This window comes from Hemibagrus wyckioides, linkage group LG19, assembly GCF_019097595.1.
Source record: "Hemibagrus wyckioides isolate EC202008001 linkage group LG19, SWU_Hwy_1.0, whole genome shotgun sequence".
Taxonomy (NCBI): Eukaryota; Metazoa; Chordata; class Actinopteri; order Siluriformes; family Bagridae; genus Hemibagrus; species Hemibagrus wyckioides.
Genome location: NC_080728.1, coordinates 5,666,506 through 5,683,495, shown reverse-complemented (window position 1 = coordinate 5,683,495; position 16,990 = coordinate 5,666,506). Strand labels below are relative to the sequence as shown.

At 39.4% G+C, this 16,990-nt stretch overlaps 1 protein-coding gene across 1 annotated transcript in view; it reads left to right on the top strand.

Moving 5' to 3' along the window:
- Nucleotides 1-14,873, top strand: part of syn3 (synapsin III) — a 109,903-nt gene extending 95,030 nt beyond the window's left edge. Inside the window, exons 11-14 of the mRNA XM_058416766.1 lie at nt 9,177-9,308; nt 9,590-9,632; nt 9,944-10,091; nt 10,903-14,873. Of these exons, the coding sequence (XP_058272749.1) occupies nt 9,177-9,308; nt 9,590-9,632; nt 9,944-10,091; nt 10,903-11,026 (447 nt within the window). The 3' untranslated portion in view covers nt 11,027-14,873. The remainder of the gene's footprint in view (nt 1-9,176; nt 9,309-9,589; nt 9,633-9,943; nt 10,092-10,902) is intronic.
- Nucleotides 14,874-16,990: the final 2,117 nt, after the last annotated feature.

Sequence of the window (16,990 nt, the reverse complement as noted above, 5' to 3'; positions counted from 1 at the left end):
TGTTTACATCCTCTTATTTGCACAATGGTCAAGTACAGACTGCTCACCTGTCAGCACTATTCAATGTCCTGTAGTGTATTGTATTGTCTGTCTGCACTGTATTGTCTGCACTGTTTGCACTTGGTCGCACAGTGTGCACTTTATGTGGCTAGGACATCTTTTCAGTCCTTGGCTCTGTGTTGTTTGTAGCTCAGTATTGTTGTATGAAGCTCTATGTTGGTTTATGTAGCACCACGGTTCTGGAGACATGTTGTTTCATTTCACTATGTACTGCGTCAGCTATATTCGGTTAAAAGGACAATAAAACTTCTTGACTTGACCTGGGAGTTGTTAGTGTTACTCACTGGGTTAGCGTTTCCATAATTTCCCATTGCCATATTAAATTAATAGGCTATTAGAACATGCTCGGTTCTGGATTATCAATAACTAGTTTGAAATCTAGTTACGATAAAGTTCACCATATATTAATTCACAGTGTTAGGAGATTTAGGGAGCAGTAAAAGGTGCGAAGGAAAGCATGATCACATTGGAGTGTCAGGGGAAGTGTCAGCAGATGCAAGTGTAAGTAAACGTTTATTTAGATCTAGGGAGCTGTTGCAAATCACTCCTTTACACTTCTTTAACAGTTTAGTCTTTCTTAAAACACTTGAGAGGCAGTGCAATCAGAGGTGAGTATTTATCAAGTTTAGAAAACTCCTGGCTTGCTGTGTTGGTTGAACTGTGTTGGAAGTTGGTGTGGTGGTTAGTGGTGAACGTTTTGGTGCAGTTTTATTTATAGTGTAGTTTAACTGTAAAGACTCTAAAGTCCTGGTTGTACTAAGTGGATGACTGAGATCACATACACAGACACTCACAACTGACAAAAACATACATATACACACACAAGCTCATCCTGTCATCTTCCCAAAGAAACAGAAAATGGTTCTGAGACAGAAGACGCTTATTTATATGTATAGATAAATGCCAATTAACAGAAAATATCAGCGCATTAGGGGCTGTAAGATCTGTTTATTATTAGTCTTAGGTTATGTGGAGCGTCTTCTGTACAAGTCCCTGTGTTTGAGCTGTTACTATCGAAACAGTAGCATGTTAGAACAAGCCCATTAATATTAACCTTCTGAATCGTTCATCACATCTGGAACTGCCTGTGTTGTTATACCAATCTGACCAATCAGATTCGAGCATTCAGATACTTTGTGGTTACAATAATGAAAAACAGTCCTACGCTTTACTTTAGCCCCAAACAGCTTTGTGGCATTGAGATACTGTTGAAAAACAGTCCTACACTTTGCTCTAGCCCCAAACATTTTTCTGGCATTGAGATACTATTTGTTTCCAGGCTATTTGATGAGAAGGTCTACAGAAGAAAACCTGATAGAGCATAAACTGTAAACTCCTCTCTGGCCTGCTGATAATCTGAAGGGCAGACGGCTGAAGTCACTCAGGCCCTGTGTGCAAGAAAAACACTCCACCACCACTCCTGAGGATCCTGGCATTCTGAAGCCACTCGTCAGTGTTATTTATAACCCAGCAGCCCGTGTTGGGCTCATCGCAAGACACATCTGTGCAAATGAGCACATAATGCTCTGCATATTTTCTGCTGTCGTAATGACCTCACAAGAACCAGATCTGTCACACAGACGCGTTCACATTGATGACAGTCCAGCACAGATAGGAATCTCTGTCTGCCTTGACTCTGAAGTGATGTAATGACAGCAGATATCTCACTTTGCTCAGTTCTGCGCCTATCTTTCTGTAGCTTTCTGTAGCACGCTCAGCCTTTATCTGCTGTCAGGAGGCCCAGTGCAGGGTCTGTAGGATGTGCTGCTGATAAAAGTGGAGACAAGAAATGGATAATTTCTCAAAATAATGTTTATACATTTGTCTTTGATGTCTGCTTTAATAGTTGTGTGTGGCAAAGTGGCATAACAGTTATACTGTAGGAGCAGTTCTGTCTCACAGCTGGATCGATCCTGGGTTCAGGGTTTCGTCTGTGTGGAATTTCTCTCATGTTTCCTTCCACGATCAGTCCATCTCAAGTGGTCCTATAATTGTAAACGCAGTTGCTTGACCTTTTCTTTTTAAATTTTTCTTTTACCTCCATGTCTTAGCATTGCAAAACCAACATTTTTTCTAGTTTAACCATGACGGCCATCTCTGTGCCAACAACAGATTTTGGTTATCCATCTGTTTATGGAAATCTCAATACCACCGCTCACGGTGGTCCTAGCTTCTCAGAACAAAGCCGAAACTAAAACTAGGTAAATCTGCACAACAGACCTATTTAGCTACCACTTCAAAACAAATACTGAGACTCGAACCCTTTCCATTATAAACTGACCCTAAAACTGGAACGGTGGGTGATCTTGAGCATTACAAAAATGTGCAAAATGTTTATGAATGTCCATGTATCAGGTAATGTGGAGCTAGGACCATCCTGAACTGAGATACTGAGGTTTCAATAAACAGCTATATAAGCAAAATTGGGTGTTTTGCAAGCGAAAAAATATAATAAATAATAATAATAATAATTCAATTCAATTCATTTTTTATAGCGCTTTTAACAAAGAGTATTGTCTCAAAGCAGCTTTACATGAGAAACAACATAAGAAAACAACAAACATATAAACAGACAAACAGTCCTAGATGATATCCCAAGTGAGCAAGCCTGAGGTGACTGAGGCGACTGTGGCAAGGAAAAACTCCCTTAGATGGCAAGAGGAAGACACCTTGAGAGGAACCAGACTCAAAAGGGAACCCATCCTCATTTGGGTTACAATTGTGTGATGCAGATACAGCATGTGTAGAATGTTATGTAAATCAATAAGGAGGTTGTTGTCCACGGTGTTGCTTGAATATCCCAATCCTCACAAGCAGAACCCGGCTGGAGCTGGTCCATCTCCGGATGCCACTGGAGCCGGCACAGTCTCTGTATGCCTCGGGATGGGTAGAAGAAGGGAAACAATGGAACAGCATTAGCGTAGCTGCTGTTCATAATATTAGCAGTACTAGATGATAATGTGCATTTAATCAGATGTACTGGAGTACAAGGTTATGGGATGTGTTAGATGTATGCCAGGCTAAAGAGATAAGTCTTTAGTCTACGTTTAAACTGGGAGACTGTCCGGAATTTTGTGATCTTAAAGAGCGTGGTGGATTGTAACGTGTTAGAAGACTGGAGAGATAGGTGGGAGCTAAACCAATTAGAGCCTTGTACGTAAGAAGAGCTAATTTATAGTCAATTCTAAACTTCACAGGTAGCCAGTGCAGGGATGATAATATTGGGGTTATATGATCAAATTTTCTTGATCTGGCAAGAACTCTGGCAGCTGCATTCTGGACTAACTGTAGCTTGTTTATTGAAGATGCAGGACAACCACCTAGTAATGCATTACAATAGTCCAGTCTGGAGGTCATGAATGCATGAACTAGTTTTTCTGCATCAGATACAGATAAAATGTTCCTAAGCTTGGCAATATTTCTAAGTTGGAAGAAGGCTGTTTTTGTGATACTGGATATATGATTTTCAAAGGATAAGTTGCTGTCTAATATTACACCCAGGTCTTTCACTGTAGAGCTAGTAGTAACAGTACATCCTTCTAGGTGCAAGCTGAAATGCGAGAGCTTCTGTGTACCGGTTTTTGGACCAATAAGTAATATCTCTGTCTTATCAGAATTTAGTAATAGAAAATTATCGATCATCCAATTTCTAATATCTTTAACACACTCAGTTAGTCTAGACAAATTAGATATTTCATCTGGTTTTGATGAGATATATACCTGGGTATCGTCGGCATAACAAAGCAAACTAATCCCATGCCTTCTAATGATGTTACCCAATGGAAGCATGTATACTGAGAAAAGCAGAGGTCCTAAAACTGACCCTTGTGGGACCCCGTATTTCACTGGCATTACACTGGACAGTTCTCCATTTAAATCTACAAAGTGGTATCGATCAGACAGGTAGGATCTAAACCATTTTAATGCCTGTCCCTGCATACCTATGTGATAATAATAAATAAATAAATAAAATTGGAAAAAAGTGAAAAAATAGAAACATTTATTCATTTATTTATTTTTATTTTTACTGCTCCTCTCTTCTAGTAGCATTATAGCCTTTTCATAGGTTTATAGTCTTTTTTCTACACGTACAAGACTCCTTTACACTGTACCAAAAATTCACCCTGCCCACAGCTTAATAAATAAACAGTTTCAGTTTGAATCTAATTTCCTGCTTTGTCATACACCCTATTCTGTTGAACCTGGCCATTATCCTGAAGTGGATGTTATACATCAACCCAATTAACACTCAGGAAGCATGCAATGAGTCAACCCCAGACTCTCACTATCACTGCTACATGCGTCTCCTATTAGTTTCACTGCAGTTATGGAATAAATCAGACTAGAAACTGAATAATATCCCTTAACATGAGTAAATAATAATCTTGTGAAGTAAAGAAATGCATATTCACATTTACATTTAGAATTAAAACCGTCTTCATTTCTTCGATCATTTTATATTGCATAATTTGCGTACACATAATGTTTCTACATCATGTTAAATATATTCCCTAATTACATAAACAATGTCCTTACTTAGACATCATTTACACCCAGAAAACTGGGAATTCCTTTCAGCTCAGTCAGAGCTTAGCTTTCTTTTTCTTTGACCCTGGACGTGACAGGAAGCCTCGCTCTCCAGAGAGCCAATGACGCAGCACATTCCTGCTCTAAACTGTTCCTCAGTGGGAGGCAATGACCTAGGTGAAGCCATATTATAGGAATGTATAGTATTTAACTGCAGGCATATGTACTGTATCATATCTTTCCTTGGGATTCTCTGGTTTCTTCTCACTTCCTAAATGCTGGTAGTTGGATTGTCCCACTGCACCGGGGTGCGTTGAAGCTCAGTGTTAGAAGAAAAAGCTATAGATTGGATCCATTGACCAGCTTGGTCAAACGTCGAACAGTGATCAATTCGTATACTTATTCATCTTTCTTACATTTTAACTAAATAAACGTGCATTTAAACTTAATAAAACTCAGAATAAAGAAGCGATTGTGAAAGTAGGTACTTATGAAACCTCATGAAATCTGATGATGCAAAAAAAATCACTTTTAATTTTTTGGACTTTACTCTGTCCCTTCATGACTTACGACACATCAGGCAGGCTTGGCTTGATTTGGCCGTGACGTGTAGAGCCGTGTCTGTGTTTAAATGTTAGTAGGCAACAGAGAAAACATTACGCCACTGATGAAAACAGCCTCGACCACCTCACGTCCAGCATGCAGCAGGATGATCTAACCTCGTCGTCTGCTGAATCACTCTGAGCAGAAGCACAGTAAATTACAGGGAGGTGGGGATGGGGATGTGAGGGAGGGGGGGTGGGGGCATGTGCCGGGACGGCGGGGATGGAAACGGCTGGTGTTTGAAGTCTGTGCCCAGGCAGTGGCTGCTTGGTGGCTGTGGTTATGAGTAACAGGCAGAACCTCCCCACTGCTGCTGCTGCTTCGGGAAGGCCCTTCTGCTTTAACCGCTCTGCAAAATACTTTAATTTCACTTAATACCCATAGAGTGGTGCAGTCATGGCTGTGAAAATGAAGGATCCCTCTGTTGGTTTGTTTTGTGTTTAGTTCCAGTAACAGTGACGAAAGCTTAAAGTACTGGTACGGAGCCCAGAGACATTACTAGAGTTCTTTAGAAGAACTGTGATAACTGTACACTTTTTGCTAAACAGCTGGAAAATTCCAGATGCAAGGATTTAGAAAAGCACATATATTGGTTGAATCCCAGGAGATGGAGGAGCAATATTTTAAGAGGGCCTCTCAGCTCCAGCCTTTCCTCACTCCACCTCTTCCTCTCTTTCTTGCTCTCAGCGGCTTGTGGTTCTTCCCCTCTCCCAAACTTTGTTTACACCAGAGAACTGATCACATGTAAGCAAGTGGCCAAGACACGAGTCTTCCACTCGCGCTGTTCCTCGCTCTCAGACTCGTCTGTTTTGCGCTGCCCATGTGAAGTGACACACCTCTTCCCCAGCTTGAAATCCAACTCCAGGCACATGTATGAGTCACTGTTGTGGGACAAAACTTTACAGCCAGTCTCTTTTCTTTGAGTCTGTGTGATTTAAAACTTTCCGACCATAACGCTGCCGTGTAGCCGTCACGCTCTGCCTCACAACACCCAGACCTTATCCCAGGCTTCTTCTCTGGGTTTCTTTTATTAGGCCACAGTAATCTCAGCTACAGCCCTCAGCATTTACAGCACTGCATCTGAATTTCGGTCTTTATTTTTCATCTCTTTAAATCAGCTCTGAAGTCAGGAATGTTTTAGTTATGACACTAAGTCTCGATTTCAGAAATTTCCAATATGCTCCAGCCTTATTTTTTTCCACTGAGTGTGGACTTGACGTGTAGATAACATGCTCATGATGTCCCGGTTTTTCTCCTCCACCATCCTGCAACATGTTTATTTATTAAACTTGGGTTTGGAATATAAATCTAAATTTCCGCCTTTTTGATGTCATCTTTGATTCGGTCACTGAATATTGAATATTGGATATTTTTGCAGTGCTTTTATTGCAGTCAGCTTCAGAATGGTTGGTGTTCTTCAAGCAAATGAGTCAAAAAAAAAGATATAAAATAATCATGCGTCTACTTATACACTCACTGTCCACTTTATTAGGAACGTACACCTGCTCATCCTTTGCAGTTATGTAATCAGCAAATCATGTGCTTCAGGTAATATTCACATCCAACATCAGTATGAGGAAAAAGTGGGGTTGTTGTGGCGTGGTTGTTGGTGCCAGATGGGCTGGTTTGAGGATTTTTAGAAACTGCTGATCTCTTGGGATTTTCACACACAACAGTCTCTAGAGGTTATACCGAATGACAGAAAAACAAACCAACATTGATTGAGTGACAGATCTGTGGGTGGAAATGACATGTTGATGAGTAAGATCAGAGCAAAATGGAAAAATGAAGAGAAATAGAAGGGGAAAAAAAATCACTTGGTCTTTGTCTAGTCTGTCCAGTTTGGGTGAGTTTGTTCCCGGATTCTTGTTCTTGGGTGACAGGAATGGAAAATCATGTGGTCCTCTGCTGTTGTAGCTCATCTTATGAAAGATTTGATGTGTTGTATATGCTATGCTGAGATGCTTTTCTGCTCACCACGGTTGTAAAGAGTGATTATATAAGTCACTATAGACTTGCTGTCAGCTCAGACCAGTCTGTTCAACCTCCTCTGATCTCTCTCATCAAGTAATTAAGTTAAGTTGCCTTTATTTGTCACATATACGTTACAGCACAGTAAAATTCTTTCTTCGCATATCCCATCCTTGGGGGTTGGGGTCAGGACACAAGGTCAGCCATGATACAGCGCCCCTGGAGCAGGGTGGGTTAAGGGCCTTGCTCAAGGGCCCAACAGTGGCAGCTTGGCAGTGCTGGGGCTTAATAAGCTGTTCCTAATAAAGTGGACGGTGAGTGTACAGAGTCAGACAACTGGACTTTGTGCACAAAATTATTTAATGATCTTCAGTAACTCATTCACACCTAGGGCAAGTTAGAGAAGCTGATTCAACTCCCAGCATGCATTTGGGAGGCGGGAGAAGAAAAAAAAAAAACGAGGAAAACCCACATGGCAAAGAAACTCAGTACAGAGAGTAACCTGAACACAGGATCGAACCAGAGACCCTGGAGCTATGAGGACGCATTGCTACGCATTGTCTCATCATGCTATCTATTTCAAAAACACCTAGCGTAAAAGGTTGGATATACTGTATGTTTAAAAAAAAGTGTAAGATTTCTGGGGTGTTACCTTTGATCAGATATAACGTTACACACACATGTGATCCATCACCATGGGGAAAAACTTTTATCTTTAAAACACAAAAGAGAGACCTGCACCACATTAGGAACAAACACATACCAAAGACTGTTCAAAGTCCAGATTACAGTTTAACCCTCTTACCCCCAGCAGCGGCAACACCCCACTGTAGAGCAGCTTATTTGCCCGTGGTGGTTAGATCTTTCAACAAGCTGTATAATAACTCAAATATACATCTAAATTAATACAGAAATGACTGTAAGAGAAGTTTTGGGGGTTTTTTTTGTAGTCCTAGTGTTCGGAAATAAATTGAACCACATGTGCACTACAAACTTAAGAATATAACAGCTTTAAAAGCTTGCTGGATTTCCAACCGTGTTACAATTTTACAGGAACAGACTCAGTGCTGTTGATCTCTTTGTAGATTAATAAATAAAAAGAATTACACAAATGTTAATATTTAAAAAAAAATTACTTCAAGATATCTGAGCTAAAATTATAGCTATTCCCATATATATATATATATATATATATATATATATATATATTTTTTTTTCACCTTAGCAGTAGGTAGAACATTTTTAAACATTATAACACTGGCACCAAGTGGTCAAATAGGGGTACTGCAGTCTCTGGTGTTTTTTACACTGGACAGGTTTGCGGCAGTCAGAATCAGTGTGTTTGTTTCCTGTGTCTCCACAGTGTTGGTCTGGTTTCAGACTCAATTTATTCTATAAATTCTATATTTTATTATTATTATTATTATTATTATTCCCTGAGACAGAGACAGGAGTCAGAGCTGGAGGTAGCAGAGCTGAAGATGTTGAGGTTCTCTTCGGGAGTGACACGGTTGGACAGGATTAGGAACGAGTACATCAGAGGGACAGCTCATGTTGGACGTTTGGGGACAAAGTTAGGGAGAGGCCAGATTAAGATAGTTTGGACAGAGGAGGTATATGGATGTTATAAATGAGGATATGAAGCTAGTGGGTGCAAGTGTTGAGGATGCAGAAGATAGGGATAGGTGGAGAGAGATGATTCGCTGTGGAGACCCCTGAAGGGAAATTATTATGATATATTATTATCATTATTATTATTTTTATGGTGCTATTATGCGCAGTAAGATATCCCACCTCTTCTGTGTCCCAGTGAATGCACATGTGTTTTGGAAACATCATCATCAGCTAAAACACACATGCTGGTTACCTACCGTCCTGGGAATGTGTAGACCCGAGTATGAGTTGTGTTCACATTCACAGGAATCATGGCACAGTTCCAGTGCAATCGAACTGCAAATGTGAAAGCCTCCTTAGTGACCGCCTAAAATATCCCAGTCTGATCTGGTTTGTTTCAGGTGATGGACAGCTCTATGCCTCTGATTGGTGAGCATGTGGAGGAGGACAAGCAGCTCATCGCTGACCTGGTCCTCAGCAAGATGGCTTTTGCTCTGCTCGGCATCACCTCTCCTCAGTCCTCCAATGCCAAGGTGCCCAAACGAACACCATTACTGTCTCACTGCGTCAATACATAATATTATACAATCCATGATAAATCTATACATTGCTTAAACTTTATATGTGTTGAAGTGCAGTGTGAATCATCTCGAAATACAACCTAAGACTTGTGAATGGTGTTTATCAGCCAATCATGATGACTTCTGAGCGCATCCACAAGACAGGAACAACCTGTATATCTGGAAAAACCTAACAGAGAGATAGATAAGTGATATTTTCAACATGCTAATATGTCACTTTGTCTCTGGGACAGACACAGCCTGGTCCTCAGACGACTCAGCCGAGACGAGTTCAAGGTGAGTTTAATTAATATCACAAAGCGTTGTGTGGAAATCAAATGCAGTATTGAATCTACAGAAAAGGAAGCCATTTTTACTCAGTCTAGAGGTGATTGCAGATCTCACGTGGATTTTCTTTTTGTAATATGTTTTGATATGACAGTGAATATGTCATAATTACTACTAGTGATCACTTGTAAGTCACTAGATCACTAGTACTAGTGATCACCAGTAATCATTTTCCCAGAGGTGTATTATAGCTACATGCCCATTATTAAGATGATGAACAATATACACTACTCTTTTTATCTGTGTGTGTGTGTTTGTAGGAGGTCCCCGTTCAGGCTCAGTCTCATCGTCTCAGCCTGCACAGGGATCTCCACAGCGAACTCGCTCTGCAAACACCTCTCCCAGTCAAGCCTTCCAGCCAGGCCCAATCCCAGCAGCCCCCTCTCAGAAACAAGCACCACAGCTCAAGTAAGATCTTTTACTTAATCCATTCTTACTGTGTTACTTTAACCACCAACGTCCACCGGTTTATACAGGACGTGCTAAACTTGCTAAACCAATCAGCCATAAGCTTAAAACCACTGACAGGTGAAGGGCATCACATTGATTATCTCATTACATTGAATCTTGTGAAGAAGGGTGATATAAAAGCTGAAATTTATGTACTGGAAACAGGAAAAATGGACATTTTTAAGGCGTATTTAAGGATATGAGAGACTTTGACTAGGAAGAGATTGTGATGTCTAGACGACTGGGTCAGAGCCTCTCCAAAACACCAATTTTAAGGAACTTGAAAAAGAGATGCAGTTGTTGGACCTGACCTCCAAATTTCTCTGATTGCAATCTGATCCAGCATCTGTTGGATGTCCTGGTCAAACAAGTCTGAAATCACCTCACAACTTACTGGACTTAATCTTTATCTTGATGTCAGATACCACCAGCACACCTTCCGAGATCTTGTAGAGTCCAAGCCTCGATTGTTCAGAGCTGTTTTGGAGGCATGAGAGGAGCTTACACAATATTAAGCAGGTGGATTTTAATGTTATAGCTGATTGGTGTGTATGTGAGACAGAACAAACACCCAGATGTGTGTATTCCAGTAGTACTGACAGCTGGATGGATGGGCCGTGGATAATACAAATGAAAATGAAATTGTTTTATATAAATGGTTTTGCATATAGTAATGTCTAAGTGGGTTCTAATTATCTTGTCATTTGTGTACAGTAAGATCTTTTGTGTTCAGAAACGATGAATACCTTTAACATGTGTTACCTTACAGCAAGTCTCAGTCCCTCACAAACACCTTCACGGAGACGCTGAGAGGAAACCCAGCAGACGACGAGGCCAAAGCTGAGACCATCCGCAGCCTGCGCCAGTCCTTCGCCAGCCTGTTCTCCGACTAATACACTCGCTCTCACACACACACACACACACACACACCGAGATCTGCACTTTGGGAACGGAGGTTGTTGTGAAGGTCAGTAGAGTGGAAGTGAAATCTCTAACCTCATGACTGAGGAAGATGTCCAGTAGATCCATGTCACTAATTTTCATTTTGTCTCATACTTTTCAAACCTGACTTCTCTTCCTTCTTCCCTGATCCTGAGTTTCTGAGATTTAGACTTCCTTTTTAAACCGAAATTTCATGATGGAGAAGATCCACAAGGGTTCCATCATGAAAATAACCACTTGTTTATTTAGTTTTTAATCCCGAGTTCCAGTCCTGGGGGTTTTTCTGCTTAGAGACTTCTGATTCAGCTCACCGCTTAATTTGCAGGTTTAGTCGGTGTGTGTTAGATCTGGAAAAATCACTAAACCTCACTGGATTGTGGACCTCCAGCATTGGAATTATGGGATTTTTATGTATAAAATCAAAGAGGGACTTCCTGTGGACTCATGGTCATAACTTAAAACAGTATAAAAAATTTCTGTCCAACTTAGTATCCCACCGTCACCTTCACAAATAATTAAATAAATAAATAATAATTTTTAATTTGCTAGTCCAAAAACTATTGTTTAGCAAAAATTAATTGTTTAATTATATGCTATCCCCTAAAAATGTAGCATATTGTTTTGTAGCTTTTATTTATTTATTTTATTCTTATTTTTTCCTGTGTAGCGTAGCATTTACAGTATAATTCTTTCTAATCTGTCATTCCTTTATGATTAAATCAGTGACTGAATTAGCAAATAGTTATTATGTTATAATCCCCGTGACACAGGATGTGTTCCAGGCTATTAGGCAATATTCCACAGTGGGTCTCATCTTTATTTCTAAAAAATGGGTCAGTCTTCCATTACGATATATATCTATATATCTTCCCTTTATAAGTGACGTATACTTGACAGTGTAAGTACTGTAAATACTGTATTATGTATTGGGCATTTGATCTCCTCTCTGAGCTCTTCTCACTTTCGCGAGAAGGAACTTCACAACAATATAAAGGAGAAGGTAATAATGAGGCGTGAGTCCCATCTGAAAGCCATCAAATCATTGAGGCCTTGATTTACTAAAATCCCAAATGTGTAGGGAAAAGAGGGGCGTGTGAAACTATATGGAAACGAGGTGCTGTGGATGGGATAGCCGTGGCCTGGAGTTGAAACTAAAGCAGGCGTGTTTGTGCAGTTCAGTTTTAAAGGCTGTGATACAGATACTATACAGTATGAATGCAGCATTAAAGTGTGTCATGTTCATAAGGAGCAAGCGAATGACGTCTCTGTTTAAACGCTGATAGAGTCTGAGGTGTGAACATGCAGGCTTTTATGAAACACCTTGAGAGCCTGAGGCCTAGTTTTAATAAACATCTTGAATATAATGTAATGAATGGTATCACTTTGTTGGACCTCTGCTAACTGATGCTGCGTTCGACTAAAGCTCATAACTCTCATTTTCTCAAATTAAGAAAAAAAAACTAGGAAAACATCTCCCCAAGTCTCTGCTCGGAAACTTGGGATTGTTTTCTTCAATGATGGATGATCATGGTCATGTTCATCAGTACAGTTTTTAAAAAAAAATGATCTGGTTAACATCACGCTAAATCTTGTATTCCCAGTTCAGGCTTCCCAGTTCGCAGTTGAAGTCGAATGCAGCATTAGTGCTCCATATTTCACACTTTTAGACAGATATTCTATCCTGTGTTCTTTAAAAACACACACACACACACACACACACACATGATTAAATACAAAATTTTGTTTATGTACAAGACACAATTCTTCAGTCACACACACACACACACACACTAACACACATATACACTCACAACACAGATTCAAACAAACACTCATATACACACTCATTCACTCACTTACACATACACACTCACTCACTCACACACACACACACACCTTTAGTAAATCAGGGCCTAAGCGTTTGACCACATTTATTTCTACACAAAAGAAACGATGAGAGTTGAATATCTGAGGCCTCATATCGCTCGCTCTCAGTGTTTTGTTGATTTCTGTATTGTACACTAAGTATTTTGTGACCATGAATTATTACGTTGCCTGTTAATGTAAGTAGCTTGATTTATTTGACTTGTGGACCAAATTATGTGTTCAAAAAAAAAAAAAAAAAGCTAAAACAAAATCAAGCGTTGCAGTGATGCTGCAGGTTTTATTGTTTCTTCTTTTGAGAGAATGCCTAACGTCAGTGTGATGTGTTTCCTCTGTCATTTACATGCACCTTATGACGTGCAATGAAAAGCCATAAAATAGTAAAGAGGAACTGTTTCATGTTTGGTGATTTGGAGCTGTGATTTGTTATATGTTTATATTTTAGGCGCACACTGCTACCTTTCAGTTCTTCTCTAGCTGATAGAATAACACAAGTCCATATGTAGATTATATGTCTGTACACACCAGAGTAATAATCTTATAGCCAGAAATAGTCAAAGCAATTGAAAATGATCTGTTCACTATAACGTTGATGTGGTATATATTACCTGAAGTGTGTAACTAATCTATAAACTTTCAATGCATTTATTTATCCTGGTTAAATAATGATTAATTAATTATTTATTATTTTATCCTCTAAATCCAAATGAAAAAGATTGTGTATTTATGTATGGATGTATTTATTTATCCTGGTTAAATAATGATTCAATAATTAATTATTTATTATTTTATCCTTTGAATCCAAATGTAAAAGTTGTGTATTTATGTATGTATGTATTTATTTATCCAGGTTAAATAATGACGAATTAATTATTTATTATTTTTTTCCTCTGAAGCAACACAAAAGGTTGTGTATTTGTGTATGTACGTATTTATTTATCCTGGCTAAATAATGATGAATTAATTATTGATTATTTTTTTCCACTGTATCAAAAATGAAAAGGTTGTGTATTTATGTATGTATGTATGTATTTATTTATTTATTTCAAGATTTTTTTTTTTCTTTTGCATATTTTTTTAATGTGCATTTTCTTTGACCCCATGTATATTAGCAGAACGACGTTCTTTACGAAGCATGCCTTGATTTTTTCAGTATTGGGCGTGTCGGAGCATTACATCGACGAGGTGATTAGCTTTAAAATCTGAGGCATAGCTGTTGATGATCTCTCACCTGACCTGCAGTGGCTCAGCTACCTCACGGCTCCGTCTCTCGAAATGCAAACGACTCACCAGTTCAAAATTATGCAGTAAAAGCTGAAGCTCAGAGAACGTGTGTGTGTGTGTGTGTGTGTGTGTGCGCAGGAAACCCACCACGTACCTAGCCGTAGATTAGTTTCTAGGATTTTAGGTTGATATTCCTCTAGGTTGAACAGATTAATGTGGGTCTCAACACAACACAACACAACAACTATGGCAACGTGAAATTTACACAAATGAAGCAAAACCAGCTGAACGTGAAGCAATTCCACTCACAGAGCTTACAGTGATTTCACCACCCTTTCACTGCAGTGAGCCTAAAATATATACACACACACAACGCACACTCAACAATGTACGTACCACAATACACACACAACAGTACATATGCAGAAACAACACACACAACAATATAGCCTTCACAATATACACACACACAACAGTACATATGCAGAAACAACACACACTCAGAAGCAAAACATACAACAGTACATATGCACACACTCGACAACACACACCCCACAATAAACAAACTCAAGAGCACATATGCAGAAAGAACACACACACATAATTTATACACACACACAAAGAACGGTACATACACATGCAGAAACGTTATAAACAACACACACACAATAATACACACACACACACACAGTATATATGCACACTCAACAATACACACCCCACAATAAACAAACTCAAGAGTACATATGCAGAAACAACACACACACACACACACAATATATATACTATACACACACAGAGAATGATACAAACACAAAAAACACACATGCAGAAACATTAAACACACTCATAAACAACACACACACAACAGTGTATACACAGAACCAACACAGTCAGAAACAGAACACACACACACAGATGTATATGGTTGTCATATTGCAGTGAGTTATGCAGTGTCGTGGTTTTCTCTAGCGTAAATGTGGCATGATTAGGATGCTCTTTCTCTCTCTGGTGCCTCTGTAGTGAACGTTCCTCATGTAGATCAGTGTTTCTGAATGCTTTGTGTAAATTGTGTATCATTCTACATGTGTTTCAATGTCACACGTGCCATTTTTGGTACAGTTTGGGTTCTATATTTTGGTTAATGGAAATGCGGTTAATAAACAGTGTTTAATAAAACTGCTTGTTCCTGTGGATTGGATTTGTTTGGAAAGCAGAAGAGCTCTTTATAGATTAGATTTGTTAGTGATAAGGAGATTTTAAATGGAAATATTTGTCAGATGATTTTATCCAGAGTTTTTAAAACTATAGTTCAATTTCAGAGAAGAACTGAAATGAAAATATGAAAAGAAGAAAAGGTCTTTTGGTACAAGAAAAGCCATGCGTGCATGATTGGGTGAGGTGAGTAACACTAGGGGGCAGCACGTGCACAACTAATAACCACTAAAGAGCACTACGGGGCAGCTGAATACACTGATCAGGCATAACATAATGACCACTTATCTCCTCATCACGGCACCTGTTAGTGGGTGGGATATATTAGGCAGCAAGTGAACATTTTATCCTCAAAGTTGATGTGTTAGAAGCAGGAAAAATGGACAAGTGTAAGAATTTGAGTGAGTTTGACCAGAGCATCTCCAAAACTGCAGCTCTTGTGGGGTGTTCCCGGTCTGCAGTGGTCAGTATCTATCAAAAGTGGTCCAAGGAAGGAACAGTGGTGATCCGGCGACAGGGTCATGGGCGGCCAAGGCTCACTGATGCACATGGGTCCATGTGATCCGATCCAACAGACAAGCTACTCAGGGCTGTTTTGGCAGCAAAAAGGGGGACCAGCACAATATTAGGCAGGTGGTCATAATGTTATGCCTGATCAGTGTATAGTGTACAAGTTTACCACTAACATCACCCAGCATGCAAAAGTAACCTGCTAGAAATATCCATTCCCTCCTAAAGAAAAACAAATTTAAACAATGTTCACAATTTCAATCATCTCCTTTCATTTAGATAAGATCCTTTAAATAAATACTGAATTTAATTGCTTGTATGTTTATTATGTAACTTCATTTTACACGGTTAATGCCCTCAGGGAAGGAAAAGTTATTCAAAAGATTATGTCTTTCATATTTCAGTCTAATTAATGAAACCTGCTTTGAAATATGTCTTCAATTAGCACAGCCTTCAGGCTGTTATGACTGGCATGTTTTTCACCCCCTTTACTCCACAGTCTCGTTGCTGCTCATTCTGTATCACAGGGAAGCGTAAGACACTCAGAGGAGAGCGTCATCTGCCCTCTTCCACATACATGGACATTTATATTAACTGGATTTGCCAGATGCTTTTTTCCAAAGCAACTTACAGTCTCTGTCAGTGAATACACTGACCCTGGATCACTAGGTCACAGATTGCTGGGAGGAAATACAGCAAGAAAAGACAACACACAGGTTGTGTGTGTGTGTGTGTGTGTGTGTGTGAAAGTATTTCAGAGAGAATTCTTCATGTGTACCTTGAGAAATGGTTGAGATTATTTGAGCAGTGCTAGAAAATTGGAGGGAGAGTGGTCCAGTACAGGGAGTGATAAGTGCTTTGAGGTAAGTGGGTGGCTTTGTAGGGAAGCAACAGTGTTTTAAATCTGATGTAGCAGCTACAGGAAGTTAGTGGAGGCTGTGTGACAAGGGGGTGTTTTCGGAGAACTGAATAAGGTTGAAAAGTCACAAAGCTGCATTATGAACTCGGAATGTCAAGCAGGAAGTGGTTTAGTTTACAAGCTTTCATCAGCTATATTAGAATAAATAAACTACTATTTGTAG